Consider the following 24,924-nt stretch of genomic DNA (forward strand, 5'->3'; position numbering starts at 1 on the left):
CTAAAGTTAGTTGATCTCTAGTTCAGGTGTATGGTTGTTGCATACATAAAAATATAGATTTCTTTTGGAAATTAGTCTTGGCAGAACAGATTCTTTTGAGTGATGTGATGTGATGTGATGTGATGTGATGTGATGTGATGTGATGTGATGGCTGTCAAACTCAGTAATTGATGAACTGTCCTGACAGTTGCTCTGTCTCCAGATCGAAGAAGCTCTCGGTCCCGGCCTCTGTGGTCTCCCGTATCATGGGCAGAGGAGGCTGCAACGTCACGGCCATCCAGGACGTGACGGGTGCGCACATCGACGTGGACAAACAGAAGGACAAGAACGGGGAGAGAATGATCACAATCAGGTGAAAATCCACCATATTTCTATCACTCTTTCTTTCCTTTTTTAAAGCATTTGTTGTGACTGCCATTATTCCGCCTTACGAATTGGAATAAGACTATGAGCATGTGCAGGGAATGGTTAATGTTGTTCTGATGCATCCTTGGGTTTCTTGAAAGGCTCTGTGTGAATATAGACCCTTTCAACAAGGTAAACACAAACAATGCTTGAACATTCTATTTGGGCCCCAATCTACTTCCTCTGCATTAAGATAACATATAGATCATATAGAACTCTCTTGAACATATAGATCATATAGAACTCTCTCGAAAGGGTCCATAATGATTATAATTATTATGGTTTCTGTTTCTCTAGGGGAGGCACAGAGTCCACTCGACATGCCGTGCAGCTGATCAATGCCTTGATCCAGGACCCAGCCAAGGAGCTGGAGGACTTGATCCCACGCAATCACATTCGGCAACCCGGCACGAGCACCCGGATGGGCTCAACGCACACCACCTCCACAGCCTCCAGCACCACCGTGGCCAGCTCCAGGGGGCTACCCCCTGCCGTGCCGCCCTCTGCCTTGTCCTTCCAGTCCGCGGCTGCTGCCAGTGCCCAGCAAGGGGGCAAACTGGGGAAGAACATGTCGTCGGCGCCAGGCGTGCGGCCTCCCTTCGTCTCCCTGCCCCTAGCCTACACGCACCCCCAGCTGGCTCTGCTGGCCATGCAGCAGATCCGCCACCCGCGGCTGCCCATGGCGCAGTTCGGCGGCACCTTCACGCCCTCGCCCAACACGTGGGGCCCGTTCCCGGTGCGCCCTGTGAGCCCGGGGAGCGCTAGTGGCTCGCCCAAACACAACGGCGGCGTTGGCACGACCGCTCCTCGGCCCTCGCCAGTTGGCAGCGCCCACCCTGAGCACGCGTCTCCCTCCGCCGGCGCCGCCCCCACCACGCCCATCTCCATGGCCCCTCCGCTTACGTCTGCTGCCCCTGGCACACACACGCCCTCCTCCGCCAGGAAGCAGCTTTTCGCCGAGCCCAAGGTTGGGTCCGCTCAGCCGTCTGCGGCTATAGCCCCGGCCCAGCATCCCGCCACGCCTGTGACCTTCGCCCCAACCGTGCGCAGGACCCCGCCACTCCCTCCAGCCTCCTTCACCTCCCCTGCGCAGCAGCAGCAACAGCAGCAGCAACAACAACAACAACAACAGCACCAGCAGCAACAACAACAACAACAGCAGCAGCAGCAGCAGCAACAACAACAACAACAGCAGCAGCAGCAGCAGCAGCAACAGCACACACCCAGCAAGATGGAGCCCACTTTCTCCAACGGCAAGGACAAGCCCCTGGTCGAGCTGTCCACGGCCGCTGCCTCCACCCAACCTGAGGGCCCCGTCGCCGCGGCGCCCCTACGGTCCTCCCCGACGCCCCAGCCCACCCAGGGAGACGTCCGGCAGCAGATGCCCTCGGGTTTCTCGGCTGGCGACTCCGGTGCTGTCGCTGTCTCCCAGGCCTGTGCTCCGCTGCCAGTCTCTCGGCCCTTGCCCACCAGCAACCATAACAGCCTCCACACCAACATCAGTGGTACCGTGTCTCATTACACCACATCTGCGCCTGGCGCATCGCATCGTGTGCAGAACGCCGCCTCCGTCTACCCCATCGGCGCCGGAGTGCCCATGCAGGAGCAGCAGGCCGTGTTTGTACCCCCTGGCCCCCCACAGGAGCTGCACAAGCCTCAGCCCAACCAGTCCCCCATTCGCATGGCGCCACCTCCTCTGCCCACCTCCACCCACAATGTGGGCATGATGAACGGCTCCCACATGCACCCCCATGGAGCCAAAGCCCAGATGCCGCCCAACTTCGGCCCCAACAACCTCTTCAATCACTTTGGGAGCATCTTCGAGAGCAATCAGGTGGGCCACAACCAGGTGTGGGGAGGCTGCCAGCTGCCCAACCGGACCCCTCCGGAGCAGACCTACAACGCCCCGCCCGCCTATGTGGACGATGCCGGACAGCTGGACGGTGTCATGAACCAGGGCGACAACTCCAAGGCGCCAGGCTACCGTTGTGCCCCTCAGAAGATGGCCACACACAGCCCCATTGGTGAGAAATGTTACCACCCCCCACTCTTAAAATGAAACCTCTGTTGGTAAATTGCAATTCCACATTACTGCAAAAAAGATCATATTGCTCATATTCTGCTGTAGATTTGATCACATCTTAAGTGTAATCACATCATTTCAGTAAAAGCCAGTTCTCAATTTCAGTATCCATCTTAAAATATCATCCTTGATAACAGCCTTTTTGATTAAACCAGAATTTTCGTATTAGATCTTAGACTTTTGCTGTTTTGAAATGTACGCTCGCATATAAATGTATCTCAGTGGTGGAGTGCACACTGAACACGTGACGTGCCTTGTGTGTCCACTCAGGAATGCACCATGTGGATCCCACGGGCAACTCGGGCATGTCGTCCTCCACGGCGCTCACCAGCTTCACCACGAGCATCACGGGCAGCCCTGTGTTCCTGCAGGGCTCGGCCCCGGTGGGCCCCCCCTCCTTCAGCCGCCAGCACTTCTCCCCCCTGCCCTGGGGCGCCTCGTCCTCCTGCAAGAGAATCAGAGGCAAGGGCATCCATCCGTTCATCTGTCCATTCATTTGTCCTTGTTATCTAGTCATTTATTCATCCATCCATCCATCCATCCATCATTAACCTCCCTAATGGAACAGTAGCCCAGAGAAATGCCTCCCAAAGTGCCTATCGGGCCACCGTAAGTCCCAGTGAGTCACCACGTGCTCTCTTGTCTCCGTGTTCCCCATTAGGTGAGTCTCCAGTGCCCTCCGTGTCCACGGGGAACGCGTCTCCTCACTGCACGGCCGCCGTCATGCCGCAGATCCAGGCGAAGGCCATCAGCAGTGCCAGCCAGCAGGACCGTAAAGTGCCCCCGCCCATCGGGACGGAGCGTCTGGCCCGCATACGGCAGACCGGCTCGGTCAACCATACCATCCTGCCCGCCAGCTACACGTCAAATGTAGGGCAGGGAGGCATCTGGTCCTTTGGTGTGGGAAGCGCCACTGGTGAGTTAAAAAAAAAAAAAAGACAGATTGATAGACGGTCGTTCACTCGACCGTAAGTTTTGGTTTTAGTACAGTTTAGTGTAGGGGTGGTTAATAGGGACACTGAGCTTCAGTTATGCCAGAATTTTGTCCTTTGCCTGTCATTTAAATGAGTCCTTGGTATTCCAGCAGATAGTGGGTAGTGTGTTCTGATGTGGCGTCTTTCTGGTGTGTTCTCCTCTGCAGAGCCCATGGCTGGGTGGTCCCAGCCGCTGATGGGAGGGCACATGATGCCCCAGCAGCTGGCTGACCAGTCCGCCTTCTCCCAGCACCAGGCCATGGAGCGTGACGACACGGGCATCGTGGCCCCATCCAACACCTTCCACCAGCCCGTGCCCACCAACTACATGGATTTCCCCAAGGTTCGACAGCACCGCCGGCCTCCAACTAATATGTTTACTTAGCAGACACTTTTATCCAAAGTGATTTAGAATATAATAACATGATAGCAATAAACAATTACCACAGACTCTCCTGTTGATTTTCACCGATTCTTCTGGCTTTGGTGTCTCGCTAGGGTTTGCCCATGTCTGTGTACGGCAACACGATGATGCCCCCTCACCCCCCGTTGGCAGAGGCCCCAGGGGGCCCCATGTACAATGGTCTGCATGCCGCCGACCCTGCGTGGAACCCTATTCTCAAAGTGGTGCCCAACTCGGCCGAGAACTCCGATCCTCAGCAGGTAGGAGCTTTGGACCCACAGAGCTTGGTATGATAAAGCAAGCTATTGTTTTCTCTCTGCAAGCATTCCCTACTGTGTTTGCGCAGTTAAGCAGTGCCACAGAGCATGTGGTTTAATACCAATATATCACTCATAGTTAGATGCCATTTTATTGAAAGCAATGGTCTTTGTAGCCCAATTCAATATCAGTTGTGGTTTGATTGTGGATGCTGTTTTTCTGATGAGATCTTGTCATTGCAGGTCTGGACCGGCACCTGGGCTCCTCATGTTGGAAGTGTACACCTGAATCATGTCAACTAAACACAAACCTAGCTGGTAAATAGTAGGACCAGTGAGAGGAAAGTAGGAAAAAGAAAAGAATTAAATTAGAAAAACAAGATTTACTCAGTGACTGAAGACTTTAACCTAAGCGTATCCCCAAATTGCAAAATTATACTTTAAAAATGGACTTAGACACCTTTTGATGTGCCTGACTGAAAAAAAGAGACAGACAGAAAGACGGAAAGGAGAAAATAACCTCTGGCGTGGGCTTTAAAGCATTTACTCTTGTCTATGAACAAACCAACTGCCTGTTTAACAGGATACATTCTCTGCATAGTATAGCCATTTTGAGATAAGAAGCCCACGTATAGTGGGGCTGGAGGGCTCAGTAGGTCTGTGCACTATTTATACCTAGCCATGACCTAGATGATTACTCACAGAGAGAAATCAGACCTTTAGAAAGGTAAATACATGTATAATTGTTTACATACTGAAAAAAGGGTTAAAAAATGAGAGTAAATTTCATGTCGTATAGTGGCTCTACTTTATGTAGCCTGTATTAATGTGAAATATTTACCTTAATATTCAATAAAGATGTTCATTAAGATATTCAGTAACACCAGCTGTCTTTGCTGTCATTGGGGGGAAAAAATCATACGCTCTGCTGGTTAATGGGTTTTTGGGGTGTTTTATTTTGTGTCTGTACTTGTTTTTGGTCAGTGGGGCAATAGATGGATTAGATGGCCAGAGTTTAGTGTGACAGCCGCATGCATAGGGCAAGAGGTTTCACTTTGTTGGACCGTAAAGGAAGAGACTTCCAACACATCTAATAAATACTCTATAGCTATTTGTCTGTATATTACTATATAATCTAGATATCTATATATGCATACTATCCCATTTAAAGTGATTCAAGCCAAGCTAGGTGTACCAAATAATCAACTTTAAAAAACTGTGGTCACTGTACTGTTTGTCTGTATTAAATACGCTACAAGTCTGTTTCTTTAGTTTGTCTGAAGAACTCGCTCTTTGATGGGCAGTGATGAAATTGACAAGTACCAGGGGGGTATGCCAAGTACGTGGTTTAGTGGCAAACCTGGGTAAGTTGACTAAGAGTAAGTGGTAAACCTCCTACAACAAGAGCCCTATGGCATTGTTTTGGTAGGAGAATGAAGCCATACAGCTCTTCTATTAGGAGGTTTACCCCTTACTGAGTTAACTTAACCCAGGTTAGTCACTAAACCACGTACTTGGAATACCCCCCTGGTCTGTTGGTTGTACAGTTACTGTACCTTGATATTCATACTTCATAAGTAACTTGTCTGTAACAGATGGATTACTATAACTTAATGTGATATGCCTGACAGATTTGCAAAATGTCAAAGGTCTGTTTGAGAGCCTTAACACATTTAACCTTCACTGGGAGTGAACAGGAAGTCCGTTGCAGCGGCTGGCAACACTGTTTTACAGTGTCATAACACTACTATGAGTTGCAGAACCTGAAACCTATTGATGTAACATCCAACCCTGAAGTGAGCCATTTATTATACAAAGCCAAAAAAATGGGTGCAGTCAACATTTCCTTGCCACGATTAAGCGGTCACGAGTTTATAAAAAGTCTTGTAGATTACTGTATGTAGTGCATTAATACTACGTGGCACGGTGATCATTAACAACAGTATGTGGTGGCTTGTTGAAACTGATGTGCAGAATGGTGTGCAGTACAAGGATGTTTACACACCAGATACAAGCACGATACACAAACAATGACCTCACTCAACAGACGATTGCGACACCACACATAGCCCCGCCCCTTAACTCTGTTTTCCTATATCTCTGGCACGTGGTCTTCTCTGCACATGAAGCAGCGTCTCTGCATCATACGTTCCCTGTGAGTAAAGCACGGCTCTTCAACTCCTAAGGTTTTTTTGGTGGTAGGGTTTAGTCGTGTTGAAGAACAGCATTTATTCATAACAGCTAAGACGTAGTTCTGAAGATTCCTTCACATCTTAGCTCAAAAATGTACTCCAACGGCACCGTTGTGTCAAGCTGTCCTATTCCAAGTCGAGTAGTGCCCCCAGAAAACTGGACACAGCTGCCAGAGCCTTTGGGTCAGACTCCCGGAGGAACTCTCTTCTCCACGACACCTGGAGGTAAGTTAAGTGACACTGAAGAGTGCCATCAGTCTTATGAGAAACTTTAACGTTAGTTTAACGTATTTCGCCATTCTCCCTGGCGGGCCTAACAATGATTTGCAAGCAGAAGGCTGTAGGACTTAAAGTAATTTCAAACTGTGATAAGCCAGAGAACTGAAATTGAGCATTTGTTGAGAATGTTCTTTTTAGATTGAGGCTGCAGACACGATTAATCAAAGTACACAAGATCTTTTTTTGCTAATGCTATCGTGCAGCCTTCAGTTTCACTTCAGCTAGAAAGGGGAAGTTTTGCATTAATGTGATGACGTGTCACACGTATAAATTGTCATTGGAAGTAATACTTAGCATCAAAGTATCATATCTTGTGGTGTAACAACTTTGCCGTGATATACAATGTGTGGATTTGTGAATAGGAATTCCGATTTGAAAAGCAGATGAACTGCAGACAAACTGTCACCTGATCAGACATTCTCTATTTGCTTTAGCCATCTACTGCAATTAATTCTGTGCTCAGGCAAAAAAAATAAAAAACAAAAAAACAATTCCCAACAGGAACCAGAATTATCTATGACCGGAAGTTCCTGCTGCACTGTAGGAACTCTCCACTGGCACGCACCCCTCCTTCCTGTTTACCCCAGATACCTGGGGTCACCATGCCCACGCAGCACCCCATGGGGAAACTGGAAGAACAGGATGAAAGCGGCAAAGACGTCGCAGGTGAGACTGCTTCTCCCTCTACCATCCAGCAGCCTCACAGACACCTGACTGCTCTCACACATGTTCAGGCACATAGGTGTCAGATTAGTGTGTATGTGGACGTGAAAGACTTGTTAAACCACAGCCTTAGGCAGAAACCTCAAGCATTGATTTTTAAGTCCACATTTTTTTTTTTGGCCCGTGCAAATAAATGAATTCTTAGAAGACCTAGTAGGCATATGAGCACATGGCAAGTTTCAAGGTTGACTGAGCAGTGTAATCAGTGAGAAAGGTAAACAGAGATACATCTGATTTGCTTGATTGGCAAAGCTCCCATTTCTCACATGAGGAATGACTCATTTGGCAATGTGTTTGTTGTATGTTCTGAGGAGGAATGTCTCAGTGACCTGGGCTAACTGGATGAAGTTCTGAGAGTCCTGATCCTCCACTTTTTTTCTCTTTCTACAGCTGATGACAGCCAGTTTGTGATGGACATGTGAGCTGACCAGGCTGTTTTGTTTCCATGGAGGGAGAAAGCATGAGTTGTTTGACCCCGGAGAGGATTATTGTCTGGATATCCTCTTCTTTGAATTCCTATAGAGAAAACGCATGGTGTGATGGATAAAGTTGAAATCTACATAGAAATGTAGATTTTAACGATTTAAATGAATCTCTGTTGATGATAACTGGTCAGAATACCATCTGTAAGATTGAAACATTAATACCCTGCTTTAACTTGGTGTTGGCTGCAACCTTTTCTTTGCCAGTAGGGGTTAATATACAGTTATGACTGGTTTGAGGTGAGGTGCAGGTTTTACGGTGTAATTTGATGTGAACCACAGTAAGGAGGATGGAGTGGGCTATGTCTCTTCTGTGTTGCAAGAGCTATGGGAGTTTATACATCCTGTTACTCTAATTCATTTGAGGGGGTGGGGGTGTGTGATGTTTGTACATTGAGTAATAAAAAGCACAAAAATAATATCACTGTTTTGAGTTAGGGTTGCCACATTTGATTTGTGAAAATCCGGGACATTCATGCTTGCTGCGCGCGGCCAGTAGTTGTTAGGTGATGCTGATGGTTAAGGTAAACTTTCGTTTCGCAGGTCTGCATTACAACCAATCAAATAAGCGCATGCCTGCCTCCGACAGCAGGATACGATCAAGATAACTTAAGAGAAATAGTAGGATTGCAGGAGCGGAATGTAGGTTTTATTGAAAGTGAAACTAGGTAATACTTAAAAAAAATAGAAGTGCCTTTGCACCAAAAAACGGGATATTTAGTGTCCCGGGAAAGATGATCAATTTTCCGGGACAGACATTAAAAAAAAGAGAACAATCCCGGGAAAACCAGAACATGTGGTAACCCTATTTTGAGTGTCTTTTTAAAACTATAACTCATTAAAATGATCATCCAGCCCAATTTGTATTCAGTGTACAAACCAATTAACAAGCACAACAAACAAGAACATCTTGCTGAATGCTGAAAGTTTCCCCTCACAGTTCCACTTCTCAAAACATAGCCGTATGCAGTGAAAGTGCAGCGCCGGTGGTTTCCCATAGCATTTTGAGGAAAAGAAACATACCAGATGTGATCGTCACATAAATGTTTAGGTGGCATGCACTGTAGAGTTCCCTGGCCTACAGGGAAACTACACAGGACACAGCACACTCACTGTACTCACAAGACACTGTACACACTCATTGTAAAAACATTTAAGGTTGATACTTGCCTCTTGCTTTTATTGGTGAAATGTTGCATTCTACCTCAACCACAAAAGCACAGCAGGTATGACCCTGACTTGCACATTCAGAAATTAGTGTCAATGAGGGTAACAGTGTCTTGGGCATTTGGGCTTGGGCATCAGGGAGTAATTCAATTTTAACAATAAAATAGTGTTAGTTATGAAAGGGAAGAATACCTTTAAAACATTTTTTGGAAATTAATGGACTGGATAACTCCCCAGAGTCAAAGAAAATATGTGCTAGCAGTTATAGGTCATTAAAATGTTAACTAGCCTCTCTTGCTCTCTTGAGTTGATTGTTTGAACTACATCCAATAAATGAGTCCGCTCTAAATGGGTTGATGTGAAGAGTGATATCACGTTGTTGCTTTAGTTTTAAGATTATTTGATATGACAAAAATATTTCAAATATATTTAAAATAATATCTTTTTCATTGTTTTGATAGTGCTTCACATGCAGGACTGCCGTCCGTGCATGCGCAACTGAAACGCAGAAACTGTTCTCATGAATGATTTTATATGAGCTAGTGCTATTACCTATCTTTTTCTGTTTATGGCTAGTACTGACATATCCGGATTGTTGAATGAATCGAGTGCAGGAAAATATGCCTTTATATGAGTATGCGGACTTTGAGGTAATGAAAAGTATTGGTAACATTGAGACAGTTAGATATGACATGTAACCCTTTGTGTAGGAGGTGCGACTAACGTTAGCTGTAACGTTAAGGTATTAGTACTACGTAAAGCAGCTTCCTCATATCGTGCACTCCTGAAGCATTGAGGTTCTCCATGTATCGTTTAGTAGGCATACTACTCCTGTGCTTTTCATCGTGGTCTGTGCCGAAGCGCTGATTTAAGGTGTGCAGTTTGTTCCATGTTTGCGAATTAGCTAATTTAGCTGACAGGATCTGGGCTGGCTCGATTTGGAATGAGTGGCGAAGCTGACTACCCAGAAAGTGAAACAAAGAAGCGTCCTTTATTCCTCGTGGTTATTGCATTTCGATGTTGTATCTAGTGACCAGTGATTAATAAGACTGCAAAGTAGTTGCAACCGAAAAGGTACCAGGTACCAGGGACATCCATACCATAAAAGAAAGATCATAATCTGCGTAGATACATTGCAGAAATGATGGTTGTGAAAGTAGTGAAGGCGCTATTCAACATAATTAGTTAAAGCTCACAACTATATGATGGCTTTATCCATACTGTCAATGCTATAATGACGATTTTATTATAGCATTGTGTGTGTGTGTATATATATATATATATATATATATATATATATATATATATATATATATATATATATATATATATATATATATACACACACTCACACACACACACACACACACACTGCCTGTCCGCCACGCATAGACATATTGCGTCTATTACTGATGACTATTCCTTAAAGAAAGAAAGGTGGTGGTCGTGGACAATGTATGTGTCAACTGTGTCATTTTTTGGCTGCATAACAGACAAAGATGGTAATTAACGAACAGTAGCTGTGAATGACATGTCAATCAAAATAAACCTAGAATGCAATTTTTTTTCTTCTTTTTTTTCTTTTGTCATGTTTCTACAGTACATGCAAACCATGGGTTGTACACAGAACTTAAAATAAATGGAAGGTGATTAGAAAAAAATCGTAGATTAGTATGAATACTTGAGGTCAAAAGGAAAGACCTTTGTTTTGAAGTTCCATTTTCTGATATCACCCGGAAGTTTTGGTGGTGGTAGTTATTGTTGCACCGTTCAGACTGCCCCCTGGACGGTCTGAACTCAGTTGCGCATCAGAAATAACCTGATTTCTGAATCGTTTTTCTTACGAAGGTATGAGAGTTTCTACTGTCGTGACATAGAAATGTGTGAGAAAGAAACTGAATTTAAGATTCTATTTACTCCAGGGCACGTGGAATTAATAAAGGTGAGCTTTATCATTTAAACGGTGCTCAGTACCAACACGTGCATGCTAGCTAGCAGCTCAATGAAAAATAAATGTATGTCGTGTGATCATTACGTTTCTTTTAAGAAGTAAAAAAAACGTTTATGTGTCATCATTTATATTTGAACTAACATTATCTAGAGTGGAGAGATGTGTTTTGCTGCCTTGGAAAACGCACCGGAATTGACAGGATATAGGTGATGGTTTGTAAATATTCAGTGGGTGGACCTCTTTCTGCACCCTATATTCAATGCAGTGGTCGCGAAAGGGTCTCTCATTCTTTATGTCTGCTTGGCTGCCATGATGATTATTTATGCTGCTGAAATGACAATTGTACAAGCTATAACTCCTTATAGTTTGTGGACTCTTACTCTGCTAGTGTGTTATGTAATGGGTGTCTTTTTGGTGCAGTTTCACAGGTTCTTGTGTGGCTGAATCACGTTGTTCCTCCATCAAGTCATAAACAAATGACAACAGCAACTCTAAATAAACATCCAAATTTATCCCTCTCAATTCTAAACGTGTATATTTGCCTAGCAGATGATGATGGAATCTAGGTTCCAAAGATATTTCTGACTGAATAGATTATCCCAGATTACACACCACAGATTGGCAAATCGCTGTGCCATGTGTGTTTTCTGCTCTTACATAAAGAGAATCAGTGCTTGCAGATTATCTGTTTCTAATTGCATGTCAAACTCAGTATAGTGAGATGGGGAGATACTTGACACAGTTTCAGTGCATGCAACTTTGAAGTAACTTGAAGCACAGGTATAGTGTTGGAAATTGTGGTGGTTCTTTTTACAGGAGAATGTGGCCATCCCATACAGACGTGTGCTAATAACAGGTGCCACAGGCCTACTTGGACGGGCTGTGTATAAAGAGTTCCAGAACAATGCCTGGGATGCTTTGGGTACTGGCTATTCACGGGCACGGCCTCGCTTTCTCAAGTGCAATTTACTGGATGAGGAGGCCTTGCGGTCATTAATCCAGCAGTTTCAGGTATGTTGTTTAAGACGTACATCAAGTATTATCCCCAGAAATATATGTGATATATACTATACACACACACATATATGCTCCTTGTTGGTGCCCTCCCCATAATTTCACTGCATTTCTTAAATCCAGTAACTATATGCATGTGACAATAAACTTCCTTGTATATATAATAGATTTTTACTCACATATACTTTATTGTTTGTTTTTTCCAGCCCCATGTGATTGTGCACTGTGCGGCAGAGAGGAGGCCAGATGTTGTGGAACGCCACACTGAAGCTGCCTTCAACCTCAATGTCCACACATCAGCCACTCTGGCTAAAGAGACAGGTCAGTCGAACCAGTTTTAATCTCAAGACATGATGACATGTGGCAGTGGCGTGGTGTTCCTTATGGCAAATTAGGATCTGGTAGACTACCAGTCCATATACCGGTACACTCGAACATACATACTGTTGTTGAATAACAGATGTCTTCTCATAATTGTTATTTTACTGCTGTGTTGAAAGTGAATACTTGTGTTCTGTATGCACTATAACACCGGGCACATGAACTTTAGTCTGTAAGCGCTGTCTACTAGAAACAGAAGAAAATGTCTAAATATTTACTGACCTTGTCTTGTGCATGTTGTTTATCACCTTACAGCTGGGATCTTCCTCATCTACATCAGCACTGATTATGTATTTGATGGCCGTAACCCTCCCTACGGGGAGAATGATGCCCCCAACCCCTTAAACCTCTATGGCAAATCCAAGCTGGAGGGAGAGCGGGAAGTCCTGAGACATAACCCAGGTCTGTAATCTGCCCTCATCTCTTGATTTCACATTATCATCCAATTCCAAACAACGGTTTGTTTGGCTTGTGGTCAGTTTGCCGACCGTGCATTAAGGATAAAGCTCTTTTAACTGGAGATTTTCACTGAAGTTTTCTTTTATTTTTTTGTATTTTATTTTAATTATTTTTATATTATTTATTATCCTTTATTTTACCAGAAGAGTCCCATTGAGTTCTTAATCTCTTTTTTTCAACGGAGAATGGGACAGTTCTTAATCTATGTTTTATTGTGTGATGTGAGTAGGTTCACAACTTCTCCGATGTGAATGTTGCATAACATTGTACCACTGATGTGCCTGCATGTTATGCTGTGCTAGTCTTTAATTGGATAATGACATTTGTTCCTGGTGGGTGATGTAAGCATTTTGCTTTGGTGTGTGCCAGGGGCTGCCATCCTGCGGGTGCCCATCCTGTACGGCGAGGTGGAGCGTGTGGACGAGAGCGCGGTCACCGTGCTGTGGGACCGCGTACAGGAGGGCGCCGACAGCTGCACCATCGACCACTGCCAGCAGCGCTTCCCCACCTACAGCAGCGATGTGGCTCGCGTCTGCAGGCTGATGGCCGAGAGGAGACTGCAGGTCAGTGAGCTTCACACACCTGGAGCCAACTAGCAGCTAGAGTTCTCTTATCAGAAGCCAAATAGCAGCTAGAGTTCTCTTATCAAAAGCCAACTAGCAGCTAGAGTTCTCTTATCAAAAGCCAACTAGCAGCTACAGTTCTCTTATCAGAAGCCAACTAGCAGCTAGAGTTCCCTTATCAAAAGCCAACTAGCAGCTACAGTTCTCTTATCAGAAGCCAACTAGCAGCTAGAGTTCCCTTATCAAAAGCCAACTAGCAGCTAGACTGGAGTTCCCTTATCAAAAGCCAACTAGCAGCTAGACTGGAGTTTCCTTATCAGAACTACCAGGTCTTTTAATCCCTCTCCACATATTACTAAAGTCTTTAATTACACATCAAGGTTTACTTCTTATGACTTCATTTTTTCTTTTCCTTTCACTTGCATACTTATGGTTCATACTGTGGCGTGTAGCGCACAGCACACATGTTTTATTTTTATCTTGATTGATTTTATTTTCAGGGTTCGTACGGGTGCTTGAAATCCTTGAAAATGCTTGAATTTTAATGTTGCGTTTTCAAGGGTTGAAAAGTGCTTGCATTTCGGAATGAAGTGCTTGAAAATGCTTAAAATTGTAAGTGTATTTCTTTTGACACAAATGGCTATCTGACGGAATAGTTAGCTTAGCCTATTAGATGCAGAAAGTCGGAGAGTTTTAATGAGCGTTGGTTAGAAAACGGCTATTTCGGACTGCTGAACAGAAATCATGTAGGGTCATGATTCATTGCTAGCTAGGTCGCCATTAAAGCTAACATATTATTGAATAGGCTACTTAGCTCCAATCATTGGAAGACAAGGAGAAAGTTAGGTTGAAAAGGGACATGAAACTTTATGGTATGTGAATGCAAAACCGCACCAGTCATGTCTATGGCTGTATTTACCATAGAGGTCACCTTTCTTTCTTCAAATTTTGTTGTATTTATTAATTAAAAATAGCAATTATCCTTGCATCAACGCATCGTCACACAACATGTAGTTGTAGCCTCTGACATGTCAAAACGAAAGTAGAGTTGACTCTGCTATCGCGGAGCTATGTCCTAACTAACAAACGCAACACACTCACACGCAGCTCAAATAAACTTCAATACCCACAAATCCATTGTTCAAAATAAATAATCGTCAGACCTGAACAAAGGCTGACTTCAAGGCCTACTCAAAATGTTATGCTGAAATTCCGTGGAGTTGCAGCTAGCTAACCTGCACTGAAAATTAGATATCAGAGTCTGGTCTGGACCAATAATATTATATAGATAGTAGCCTAGATAGTAGATAATAGTAGATATTTATATGGATATTATGTAAGCATGATATTGATTATTGGTCAGTTATTTACACAGGAGACAGGAGAAATCAGACAGAAAGGTGGAAATAAGGAGAAAGAGTTAGGAGAAGATAGGGAAATAATAGGCAAAGGGCCCTCACAAGTGAGTGAGAGTCAAGATGTGACACTCACTGTGTCAGAAGGTACAAGCTCTGCAGCCTATGACCCTGCAATTTATAAATGCAACATTCACTACTCTGATGAGGAGAAGCAGAGCATTCTTAATTAAAGATGGAGCAGAGATCAGTAGAAATATCCTCAAAACCAATTGGAGCTCAGTTTTGTGGTTTAATACTTATTACTACAAGTGGAAAGGACATTAAAACACCATGCATATGCATATGGTGCCGTTTGGCAAGAAGTTAGATTTATCCAATTATATGACAACTCCGTCATCTTCATGTCACCCAACGTCACATCTCCACATTGCTAGCCTACTGGTTGGTAGCTCATGATCACAGATGTAGGCCTGTCTGCATGCAGTTGTAGGCAAGAAAGAGACATACCTGTATTTTCCGGAATATAAGTCACACCGGAGTATAAGTCGCACCAGTCAAAAAATGTGTCATGAAGAGGAAAAAAACATATATATAAATATATGTTGCACCTGAGTCGCAGGACCAGCCAAACTATGAAAAAAAGTGTGACTTCTAGTCTGGAAAATACGGTAATCAGTCTTGACTGTCATGAAAGAGTGAGCCTTAACATTAGTTTGAGTTCACATATTCAGCAAAGAATAGTTATTTGATGAGTGATTTATTTTTTTATTTTATTTATTTATTTATTTAATGTTTTTTTTTTTTTTTTTTTTTCTGCCAATTAGATAGCAAGCAAAGTCTACTTCCAGACAGGTGACACATTTTTTATTTTTCCTTTAATTTCTTTTCTGCTATTAAGAAACACACTTTTCTCTGTTAAAATCATCTCTAAATGATAAAGTAAAAATCATTTTGAGTTAGTATATTCGTATATTCGTATAATATGTCATTTGCCACCGCTGTAAAGTGCTGGAAAAGCTTGAAAATTAACCTTGAAAGTGCTTGAATTTGATCTTGGAATAGGGGTACGAACCCTGTATTTTAAAAAAATATCTATGCCTTTTCTTCTAGGAGCCCTCATTGCAAGGCATCTTCCATTATTCCGGTAAAGAGCAGATGACCAAATACGAGATAGCATGTGCAATCGCAGATGCTTTTAATCTACCCAGTAGTCACCTCATACCGGTAAGAGTTTTTCATATTCCTCTGTCTTATTTTCCTTGCGTATTACAACAGCAGTGTCTCAGACATAGGAATCTGCCTGGCCATGTTGGTGTATAAGTATATATACTCTTTTGATCCCGTGAGGGAAAATTGGTCTCTGCATTTATCCCAATCCGTGAATTAGTGAAACACACTCGGCACACAGTGAACACAGTGAGGTGAAGCACACACTAGTCCCGGCGCAGTGAGCTGCCTGCTACAACAGCGGTGCTTGGGGAGCAGTGAGGGGATAGCTCAAGGGCACTTCAGCTGTTCCTACTGGTCTGGGGTTCGAACAGGCAACCCTCGGTTACAAGTCCGAAGCGCTAACCAGTAGGCCACGGCTGCCCCTAAAGTGTATCCTCTTGGATGTGTGATGGTGGTCAGTGGTTGCTGTGCTGAGCAGTGAGTAAACCTCACTTGACGTCCCAATACCTTAAGAGATGTGCTAGCGACAGACCACAAGTGCCCATGGTTTCTATCATCCTTGCTAGCACGCCCACCTCCTACCGGACTCAAGCTCCAAGGCTATGAGTTTAAGTCTGTTGTGAGACTGCTTGTCTACACAACGCAGGTCACAGCAGAGCACAGCTAAATTTATGTAATTTGTGTGTCATCACAAAATGTATGTGCAACCACATTTTTTTCTGTACCATTACTTTCTTTTGGGTCGATGTATTTTGTATGCTTTCAAAAATAGTAACTCAAACGTAGTAGCGCTATAACTGTATCAGTTGTTCTGTATTTACCCAAGCAGTGTCCTTGTGTTTGCTTCACATTTCTTCTTTTGTGGACACTGCAATCTTTGGGGGCTCAGTGGGACAGTGTGGTTCCTCTGAACACTTGATTGGTTCCTATACATGGCACCAAGTTGTTCTTTACCTCCAGCCTAGCCCTAATAATGCCATAATCAGGATTTTGATAAATTTACATTTTTTTACATCTAACACTTTATGAAGTCAGACCTGCATTTACAGCCCCCGCCCTGTAGAGGGAGGTATTGATCAATTTTCCTCACTGGTGTTATTGCAAAACACCTCACCATGATGAGAGAATAGTAAAACAGAAATGTATAGAACTGAAAAGCCATTCCATGTGAAAAGGGCATACCAGTGCATTGATTACCTGGAGTCTGTCAATAAGGCTGGACATCTACATGAGCCATCAAATCCATTGAATTCAAGAAGTATTGAAAGATAAAATGGGCCTCAGTAGGATGTAGACAGTACTGAACAAAACTCTAGAAGTGTGGCTGTGGAATGAATCATAGCACATGTTTATCATATTCTTAATTTGATTGGCCTAAAATGATAAACCTACTGCTTACGAGCTCACATGCTAACCAACCATAAAAGCTGTTGGTGTTGAAATGCATGCAAATACTGAATATGTATACAGTACAGGCCAAAAGTTTGGACACACCTTCTCATTTCAATGCGTTTTCTTTATTTTCATGACTATTTACTTTTTAAATTTCTACTGAAGGCATCGAAACTATAAATGAATGCAAAGTTATTTGGCCCACAGATGAATATTTGTCAAGTTATGGCTTGCTGAATATGGTATTATTTAAAAAAAACATAGCAACTTGAATATAAGACATGTTTTCAGTTATTTCACATTTTTTTGTTAAGTACATAATTCCATATGTGTTCATTAATAGTTTTGATGAATCTACAATGTAAATAGTCATGAAAATAAAGGAAACTGAATGAGAAGGTGTGTCCAAACTTTTGGCCTGTACTGTAGATGTGCACTGAGAGGTAGAGATGCACATGGTTTGATTGGATTGGATCGTCTTTAAAAGGACACCAGGCAACGTTTTTGTGTTAATTAATCATCTTCGTAAGTCGGTATATGTTTAAATTACTCATTACAGGGCAAATGAAGACTCTCTCGCCTGTCCCTACTGCCTGTAGGAAGAATATCCCACTTACAAGTTCAGTGTATCGTACCCGCCGACCTGCAGTCTCACAAAGTCTCAGACATCGCGAGAAGCAGGATCAGTTTACATCCTGCATCTACAGCAAAGAGGCAGGCTAACAAAATGCGATTTGTTGCGAACATGTGTATAATGGCAGAGCCGGCAAATAAGCAGCGAAAACCCTTGACGGAAGATGCAAAGAAAAGGAAAAGAGCTTCAGACCGAGCGAGGGCTCGCACACGTATAGACACGTACAGACGCTAGGGGGAGTTTTGGAGAGAAAAAGCATCAGGCTTGCCTGGTATCCCTTTAATGTCTTATCATAAACAATAATAAACAAATGCAAGTTGATCTATAACTTGTTAAGTAACCCAACAGCTAATGGGACAAATTATCTTAGGTATCTGTTAAACCTGGCCCGCTTAAGAAAAGTCTACCTCCTCCCTGATGGCACGAGGCTCAACTCTGAGTGGAGTGGGTGTAGGTGTTGCAAAATGGCATTGTTTTTTTTGTGTGGCTCTGACCTAATACAAATATCCAATGCATTTGAGGTTCGTGCTAGTGATCTTCTAACAGAGTAACAATTTTAAAGAATTTTGTGAAACTGGAGATGAAAATGAAAACTTTAAGTGAAATTAAAATGTGACTTGCAACAAATCTGGCACAAAAAAAACAATTCCGCCAAGGCCCTCCATGTTTATGAGCTTGGTGCTATTAGCTTGAGCTTGTGGTGCATTGGTTGCGAATGCTGTAATATGACATGTACTGTATGCAATAACTCTGTGCGTGTCTGTGTCTGTGTCTGTGTCTGTGTGTTTCTCCAGCTGACGGAGCAGCCTGCGGGTGCAGGGGCTCAGCGGCCCCAGAACGCTCAGCTGGAGTGCTCGCGGCTAGAGCTGCTGGGCCTGAGCGTGGAGCCCACACCCTTCAAGATGGCCATCCGAGACGTGCTCTGGCCCTTCCTCCAGGACAAGCGCTGCCGGCAGACCGCCTTTCACTGAAGGGTTACCACTCCTCTGGAACTAGAGAGAAAGAGAATGCATTCCTAAAACAGTAGTGATCTTTCATGTGACATGGAATAGTTTTAGCTGAAGTTACCAGTTGAGTGTTTGCACAGTTATTTTTTCCCAATCCTGTGATGGAACAGATACACGCTCAACCTACTTTGGACTATTTTATGTTTCTGTGCAAGATGTAATATTGATAATCATTTGGGGATCACAACAACTGCCATTTTATTTGATCAACTCTTTTTTTGGTGTTGGCTTTTGATGTGGGTCTACCAGTTCAAAATACTCTCATAATTTACATTGTTTCTGTGAGAAAGCACTCCTGCTGTGGGCTTTGCCTTGCCTGAAGGTTGATGTGATGTCTGTGCTAGCAGGCCTACTGAAATGATATCACCCCAAAATGAAGTACGGTTATGAAGGTGTGAAGGTGCTTTATCTCGACACTGAGTGCAATAGTTGAGTTGCTATGTTGGCTTTTCTGAGGGAACAGTTGAAGAATACAGTATGTTTTAAATTCTGGGGTTGAACCCTTTTGCAAGCACTGTTTTCTCACGTTGGTGTTCGGTGACCACCAATTATGTATAAGATAAAAAAAATATTTGACTGAGCATCTGGCTATATATGCTTAAATAATAAAAAGTAATATTGAAAAAAAAAAAAACCCTGTTTTGTTTTCTCTATGGTCACATGACGGTTAAGTGAGTGTAGGACATGCTTACAATACAATATGTACAAATGTGGGGTGGTATTTTAACACTATACAATGTCTAATAATATACAGTACTGTTGTTTTAGCAATGTTATGATGACCTTATATTTTTATTTCTCATTGTCTTTTAGAATTCAACCAGAAGATAGAGGGAATATATACATATATAGTGCATTTCTGGTTCAGATTCTAGTCTTTTGCATCCATTCGATTGGTTGTTTTTTTTTGCAGTGTTATAATGACCAATCTCGCAAGGGGGAAGCTGAAGCCGGTTGGTACTGGCACTGGCTCTGGCTCTGACACATTGGTATCAGAAGTGGGAAGGAGATGACGACACTTCGACAGATCGAAGATCTCATTGAAAAGCTACAGCTGGAAGAGTTCATTGTCACCTAGTGAAAAATGTGGCCAAAGGTTTCTATTCAAAAAACCTTGATGAGGCAAGCTGACACTGTATTACCACCTAGGAATACAATGAAGAGGGTCCACAGAGATGTACAATACTTTTCAGGTGGCTCCTCCACTTTGTGCCCTACCAAAATGCTCTTGATACCGCCGTGTCCGTTTTAGGGCGAGCCACGGTCAAGTCGGCAGCTGATCTCGAGAGCCCCATTAGCTTCTAGCAGGGCGACATGCCCATCAGTGGCCTGGGTAGGGAATGACAGCTCCATCAAGAAACTTCCCTCTTGGGTAATTGGTCATTATAACACTGCTAAAACAACAAATGTAATGGTAACTTGAGACTGAAATGTACAAAACCCTAGAGGGGTCATTGCAATATATTTATTGGTATGTAACAAGAAAATGTGTGCTCGTTTTACTAAATTGTGCTTTCATTTTAGTAAATTGTGCTCTTATTTTAATTGTAATTTGATTTAGTAAATTGTGCGCACATTATACTAAATAGAGCGCTCATTTTACTAAATTGTGCTCTTATTTTAATTGTTGTAAATTGAGTACAATTTAGTAAAATGTACTCACAATATAGTAAAACGTGCACACAATTTAATAAAATGTGCACACATTTTCTCGGTACACAAAAATATCTTGCAATGACACCTCCTGGGCTCCGTAGACTGGTATCAGATCATTTTATGTGCTTAAATGGCCTACTGTGTACATATTTCCTGTGTTCTCTGTTTTCTCTGGAAAGTGAGAAATAAACAATATGGTCTTTATGGCATTGCTGAGACAAATCATGTAAGGTGCCTGAGATTTTTGTACAGTACTGTATATTTTTATTTTTGTATGCCATTTTATTTTATGTGATCATGTGAACAATATTCTTGTGTTCAATGTATTCAAAGCTACAGGAGACAAAGGGAGGAGAGAGAGCAGTCCATCATTTCTCAGAAATAATTACCATAGTAGCCTATTTCTTAATTCCATGGTACTCTGCAACTTTGGCATTCAGTAAGTGATGATTGAAGTGAAGACGGGATTTCTGTAGGCTCTTGTGCAAGTTAATGTTTTACCAGCAATTCTCTAATCAGCCCCCCCCCCCTCTATGTGTGTGAAACTGGTGGACACCGTTGACTGCGAAGGATCGAAATCCACTACGTTTGCTAATGACGTATCTATAGCCCTTGTCAAGCGCGAGTCACCTGATCATCTGTAGGCAACTTCGCGTAGCGAACTGACTTCATTACATTGAAGCACTATCGACAAGTAGAATTTATTAAATCCTTTGGATGACAGAAATCAAAGCCACCGACGATTTATGGATTAACAGTGAAGCTTCTACGGCGGATACAACTGAAAAAGTTTAACGGTTGGAATCACGATAAAAAAAACAACAGCGGCCTGGCACAGCGTTCCACAATTCACTTCAGAGTAAGTCACACGATACCTTTCTAAAACGCGGTCGTGGTCGATAGCTTCTTTAAAAAGTATATGCATTTTCTTTCTTTTTAGGGCCAATAATGAACTGAAACTTCGGTCATATTCACAAACTTTTGCTTGACCAGTAAACATGAAAATTGTCTCAGTGCGATGTCACCGACATATGCCTATGTTGTAATTAGAGTAGCCTATTATAGGGTTATAGTCTGCTTAAGTTCCTGCCTTTTCCGCGATTTGTTTGGAAAACAAAACACTGGAACAACACACGGCCAAGGGTCCATCACCGTGTAGACTGAGTTTTCTTAAGAATAAAGGCGAATTGTTCTCGTCGTTCTGGTACAAAGGTCACGTGTCGTCCTCTTCACACAGTTCAAAGTATTTGAAGAGGTGCGTCTCAGCATTTGTGCGCAGATTACTATGGATATAAAACTATACATTTGGCCAACTTCTGTTAAGGCTGCTGTTGCCTTACTGGAATGCTGTCTTGGTAAGGTTGAGTCAGTTACTGCCCATATCACACTCTGACAAAGACGTCTTTCAGAGGCACACTGCTCCAGTCATTCTGTTATAGGCTTCAGGCTGGAATTCACACATATTTTAGTCAGTTTATTTCTGTGAAGTGTATGTATTTTTTCCAATTTCGTTAAGCAATGTTTTATATCTTGGCCAACAGGTAGGCCTAAGCACAAGTTGCTGTAAATGAACTACGATCAGCCACCTCCCTATGCGGGCCCTGGCCCCTCTGCCCCTGGTTACGCCGGGCCCTCTGCTCCTGGTTACGCCGGGCCCTCTGCTCCGGGCTACCCTGCATATCCTGCACAAGGGTACCAGGCTCAAGGGTACCCAGTCCCTCCAGATGGGGCTCACCCAGGCTACCCTAACTATCCACCCGGGCCCCCGGGGGTGTACCCAGCACAGCCGGGCTACCAGGGATACCAGGTGCCTCCACAACCGCAGTATGGATGGCAGGATGCCCCACCAGGAGCAATGTATGGGCAGCCCAAAAACACAGGTAGGCGGTTTGACAGTAACTTCTCAGTATTGTGAACTTGTTTATGGTGACTGAACTATCAGTAGGTAGCACTCAAGCCTCTAACCAGTCCAGTGTAATAGAAGTTACTCAATGTCTGTTTTGCCATTGTTAGAATCCTTTTTTTTTTTGCCTTTTATGTTTTGGAGGAACTTTTTGGTTATGGATGTAAAGGCAACCAAGACCACCCTATTTTGAAAAACAAACTTACAAACATTAGAGAAACTTCCTGTTGCTGTGTAGGTTTCTGTCATACCAGAACAAACAAAGTAACAAAGTAGACCTAACAAAGTTGTGAATCAGACTCATTGCAGTATATATGTACCTACTGTATATTTCTTATGTTCATTACTCATTTGTGTCTCTTGTCTATAAATTCTCTAGATTTAGATTTACGACTGAATGGAAGGCCCCTCTGCTTACTTCTAGGTGTGACTATTTGTCTATAGATACTAGGTGTGCAGGAATGGGTGGCTTTCACATCTTCCGATTGTCATTGAGTAGTAACTGCTCCAAGTACACAGAAACGATTCTATTAGCTTAACATTTGGCCAGGTACAAGGCGGGGTCATTCTTTGGGACCACCCCTGTACATTTATTCCATATCCATACAGAGCTAGAGGTCACATCCCCCGTTTGTTTGTAACCTACTTAAGCTCAGGATACGTTTGTGTAGTTAAAGATATGGGTAAATCCTCCAGTTGAAGCTTGTCTCTCTCCCTTGATGCGCATCATTGAAAGAATAAAGCCTGTTTCCTGATTGGCCATCATCCTGACTGATCCTGAGTTTCCAGATATCTGTGGTACTAGGAAAATTACCATCAGTGATCACGTCATAAAGTCATGCAGTGATAACAAAGGGCACCTCTGACTGGAGGCTCTGGAGGTTTACATGAAACAGTGTATTTAACACCAGACTTGTTTTAGGCCATGGAGTCTTATCTTGCTCTCAAACACAGAGCTGCCTCTTAATCAACTACAAAAGAGTGAACTGAATCAACCACAGTATTTCATATGTTGCTCAAGTGCTTTCCTATTTTCGTCACCACAGAGCACAGTTCCACTTCCTGATCAATCTAAACCTGACTCTAATAAGTTTAAAAAAGCAGAAAAATCAACTTCTATCATCGGCATTGTCACAATGTGTTATAAGCTTCTGTTCAGGAGGCATGGATGGGTTATTGTTCTACAGCTCTGTTCGACTGTATTCACCTCGAATGTCTCTTCTTGGCACTTCCTCTTTCCTGACTTTGTGACTTTTGTATCCATATGATTTTCTGTCCACACACTTTGACCTTTGACCCTTATGCATGTCCACCCTCCCTGTCCTCAGTGTATGTGGTGGAGCAGCAGCAGCGTCCAGCTGACTCTGGGCCTGACGCTGGGACCTGCCTGACCGCCTGCTGGGCGGCCCTCTGCTGCTGTTGCCTGTGGGACATGATGACCTGACCACAACCCCCCACCACTGACCTCATCAGAAGAATCCATAAGATACACTGATGTATAGCCTGTAAGACACTTTCTTATCCTTGTGACAAAAGCTTGAAGATGTGTTATTTTAGTGTTCTAGGTATTACATGTTACATCTTAATGTAAGTTAGAGATGACTACTGTGTGTATGAAATCATTTATAAATTAAATATTTGTTGTCTGTTTAAACTGCTGTTAAAATAGCATACTTTGTTTTATATCACATTAAATGTATTAAATATAATAATATCTTGCATAGTAACGGTACCAGTGGTTTTAACCAGACATGGTATTTATTAGCACCTGAATGTGTCCAGTTAGAACTTTGTAGTTAGGACTGGAGAATTCTTAATCAAACCGTTCTTTTGACTGAATGTATTGCATTTTCATGGGTAATCAGAGTAATACACATACAGATACCATGAAACATGTCGAACAACTACAAATAGGGTTCTAGGGGAGTATATCAATCATTGACCAAACACTCAGATTTACACAAACAAAGTGCAGTACCCAAATACATCCTGTAGAGGCTGGATCTTGAAGGAAATTATTATATTATTCTACAATGTTTCTCCGCCTAAACCATACAGTTGCCTTATATTAAGCACCAGCCAGTGCCATATAGCCACATTTTGTCACCGATGTTTGTGTCGTGTGGCAGTTTGTTTTGTTTTCCACAACATTTTTCCTGTCACTACTGATCTTACAACAAATAAATTTGCTCAACCTACTTCTGTCTGATCCTTTATAGACTCATACAAGAAAATCATATTATTCTTATTCTTATTATGTGTATAAGAATCAAGTAACATTTATAAGAAATAACTGGAATTGTTAGGTAGAAACAAACTTAAAAAAAAATCAGAAATCATTTAAAACATTTTTGTTTGGTGCTATCTATCATTTTCTAAACACAATAGTCCCTTTATTAGGGCAAAAACAAGTCAAGATGCACGAGTTTGTTACCTATTTTGAGACTACAAAGCCTAGCAGTTTTTTTTAT

At 42.9% G+C, this 24,924-nt stretch overlaps 4 protein-coding genes across 11 annotated transcripts in view; all 4 read left to right on the forward strand.

Annotated features, from left to right (window-relative positions):
• The window catches only part of ankhd1 (ankyrin repeat and KH domain containing 1), a 38,038-nt gene extending 33,035 nt beyond the window's left edge, over window positions 1–5,003 (forward strand). For 5 of the 7 annotated variants that reach the window (XM_048237985.1, XM_048237986.1, XM_048237990.1 and 2 more), the window contains 7 exons: window positions 188–352; window positions 703–2,429; window positions 2,759–2,950; window positions 3,150–3,404; window positions 3,630–3,805; window positions 3,961–4,125; window positions 4,366–5,003. In XM_048237985.1, coding sequence (XP_048093942.1) covers window positions 188–352; window positions 703–2,429; window positions 2,759–2,950; window positions 3,150–3,404; window positions 3,630–3,805; window positions 3,961–4,125; window positions 4,366–4,425 — 2,740 coding nt within the window. In that variant the 3' untranslated portion in view covers window positions 4,426–5,003. The remainder of the gene's footprint in view (window positions 1–187; window positions 353–702; window positions 2,430–2,758; window positions 2,951–3,149; window positions 3,405–3,629; window positions 3,806–3,960; window positions 4,126–4,365) is intronic. The other 2 variants (XM_048237988.1, XM_048237992.1) reach the window with 1 other exon arrangement.
• A 1,231-nt stretch (window positions 5,004–6,234) lies between these two features.
• Window positions 6,235–8,217, forward strand: LOC125291309 (eukaryotic translation initiation factor 4E-binding protein 3-like). Its single transcript, XM_048237995.1, has 3 exons — window positions 6,235–6,539; window positions 7,095–7,259; window positions 7,707–8,217. Exons 1-3 carry the CDS (start codon window positions 6,407–6,409, stop codon window positions 7,736–7,738), a joined length of 330 nt encoding a protein of 109 aa, XP_048093952.1. The 5' UTR covers window positions 6,235–6,406; the 3' UTR covers window positions 7,739–8,217.
• Window positions 8,218–8,348: 131 nt separating this feature from the next.
• On the forward strand, window positions 8,349–19,555 carry mat2b (methionine adenosyltransferase II, beta). Of its 2 annotated transcripts, none has more exons than XM_048237994.1 (7): window positions 8,349–9,615; window positions 11,733–11,927; window positions 12,137–12,251; window positions 12,567–12,713; window positions 13,140–13,333; window positions 15,802–15,915; window positions 18,682–19,555. In XM_048237994.1, exons 1-7 carry the CDS (start codon window positions 9,565–9,567, stop codon window positions 18,856–18,858), a joined length of 993 nt encoding a protein of 330 aa, XP_048093951.1. In that variant the 5' UTR covers window positions 8,349–9,564; the 3' UTR covers window positions 18,859–19,555. The 2 variants fall into 2 exon arrangements, with proteins under 2 accessions (XP_048093951.1, XP_048093950.1); XM_048237993.1 differs by lacking the exon at window positions 8,349–9,615 and adding an exon at window positions 10,329–10,907.
• Window positions 19,556–21,143: 1,588 nt separating this feature from the next.
• Window positions 21,144–24,651, forward strand: zgc:165573 (cysteine-rich and transmembrane domain-containing protein 1). Its single transcript, XM_048270371.1, has 3 exons — window positions 21,144–21,409; window positions 22,092–22,430; window positions 23,782–24,651. Exons 2-3 carry the CDS (start codon window positions 22,118–22,120, stop codon window positions 23,895–23,897), a joined length of 429 nt encoding a protein of 142 aa, XP_048126328.1. The 5' UTR covers window positions 21,144–21,409; window positions 22,092–22,117; the 3' UTR covers window positions 23,898–24,651.
• The last annotated feature ends 273 nt before the right edge of the window (window positions 24,652–24,924 follow it).

Source organism: Alosa alosa, chromosome 2 (assembly GCF_017589495.1).
Source record: "Alosa alosa isolate M-15738 ecotype Scorff River chromosome 2, AALO_Geno_1.1, whole genome shotgun sequence".
Lineage (NCBI taxonomy): Eukaryota > Metazoa > Chordata > Actinopteri > Clupeiformes > Clupeidae > Alosa > Alosa alosa.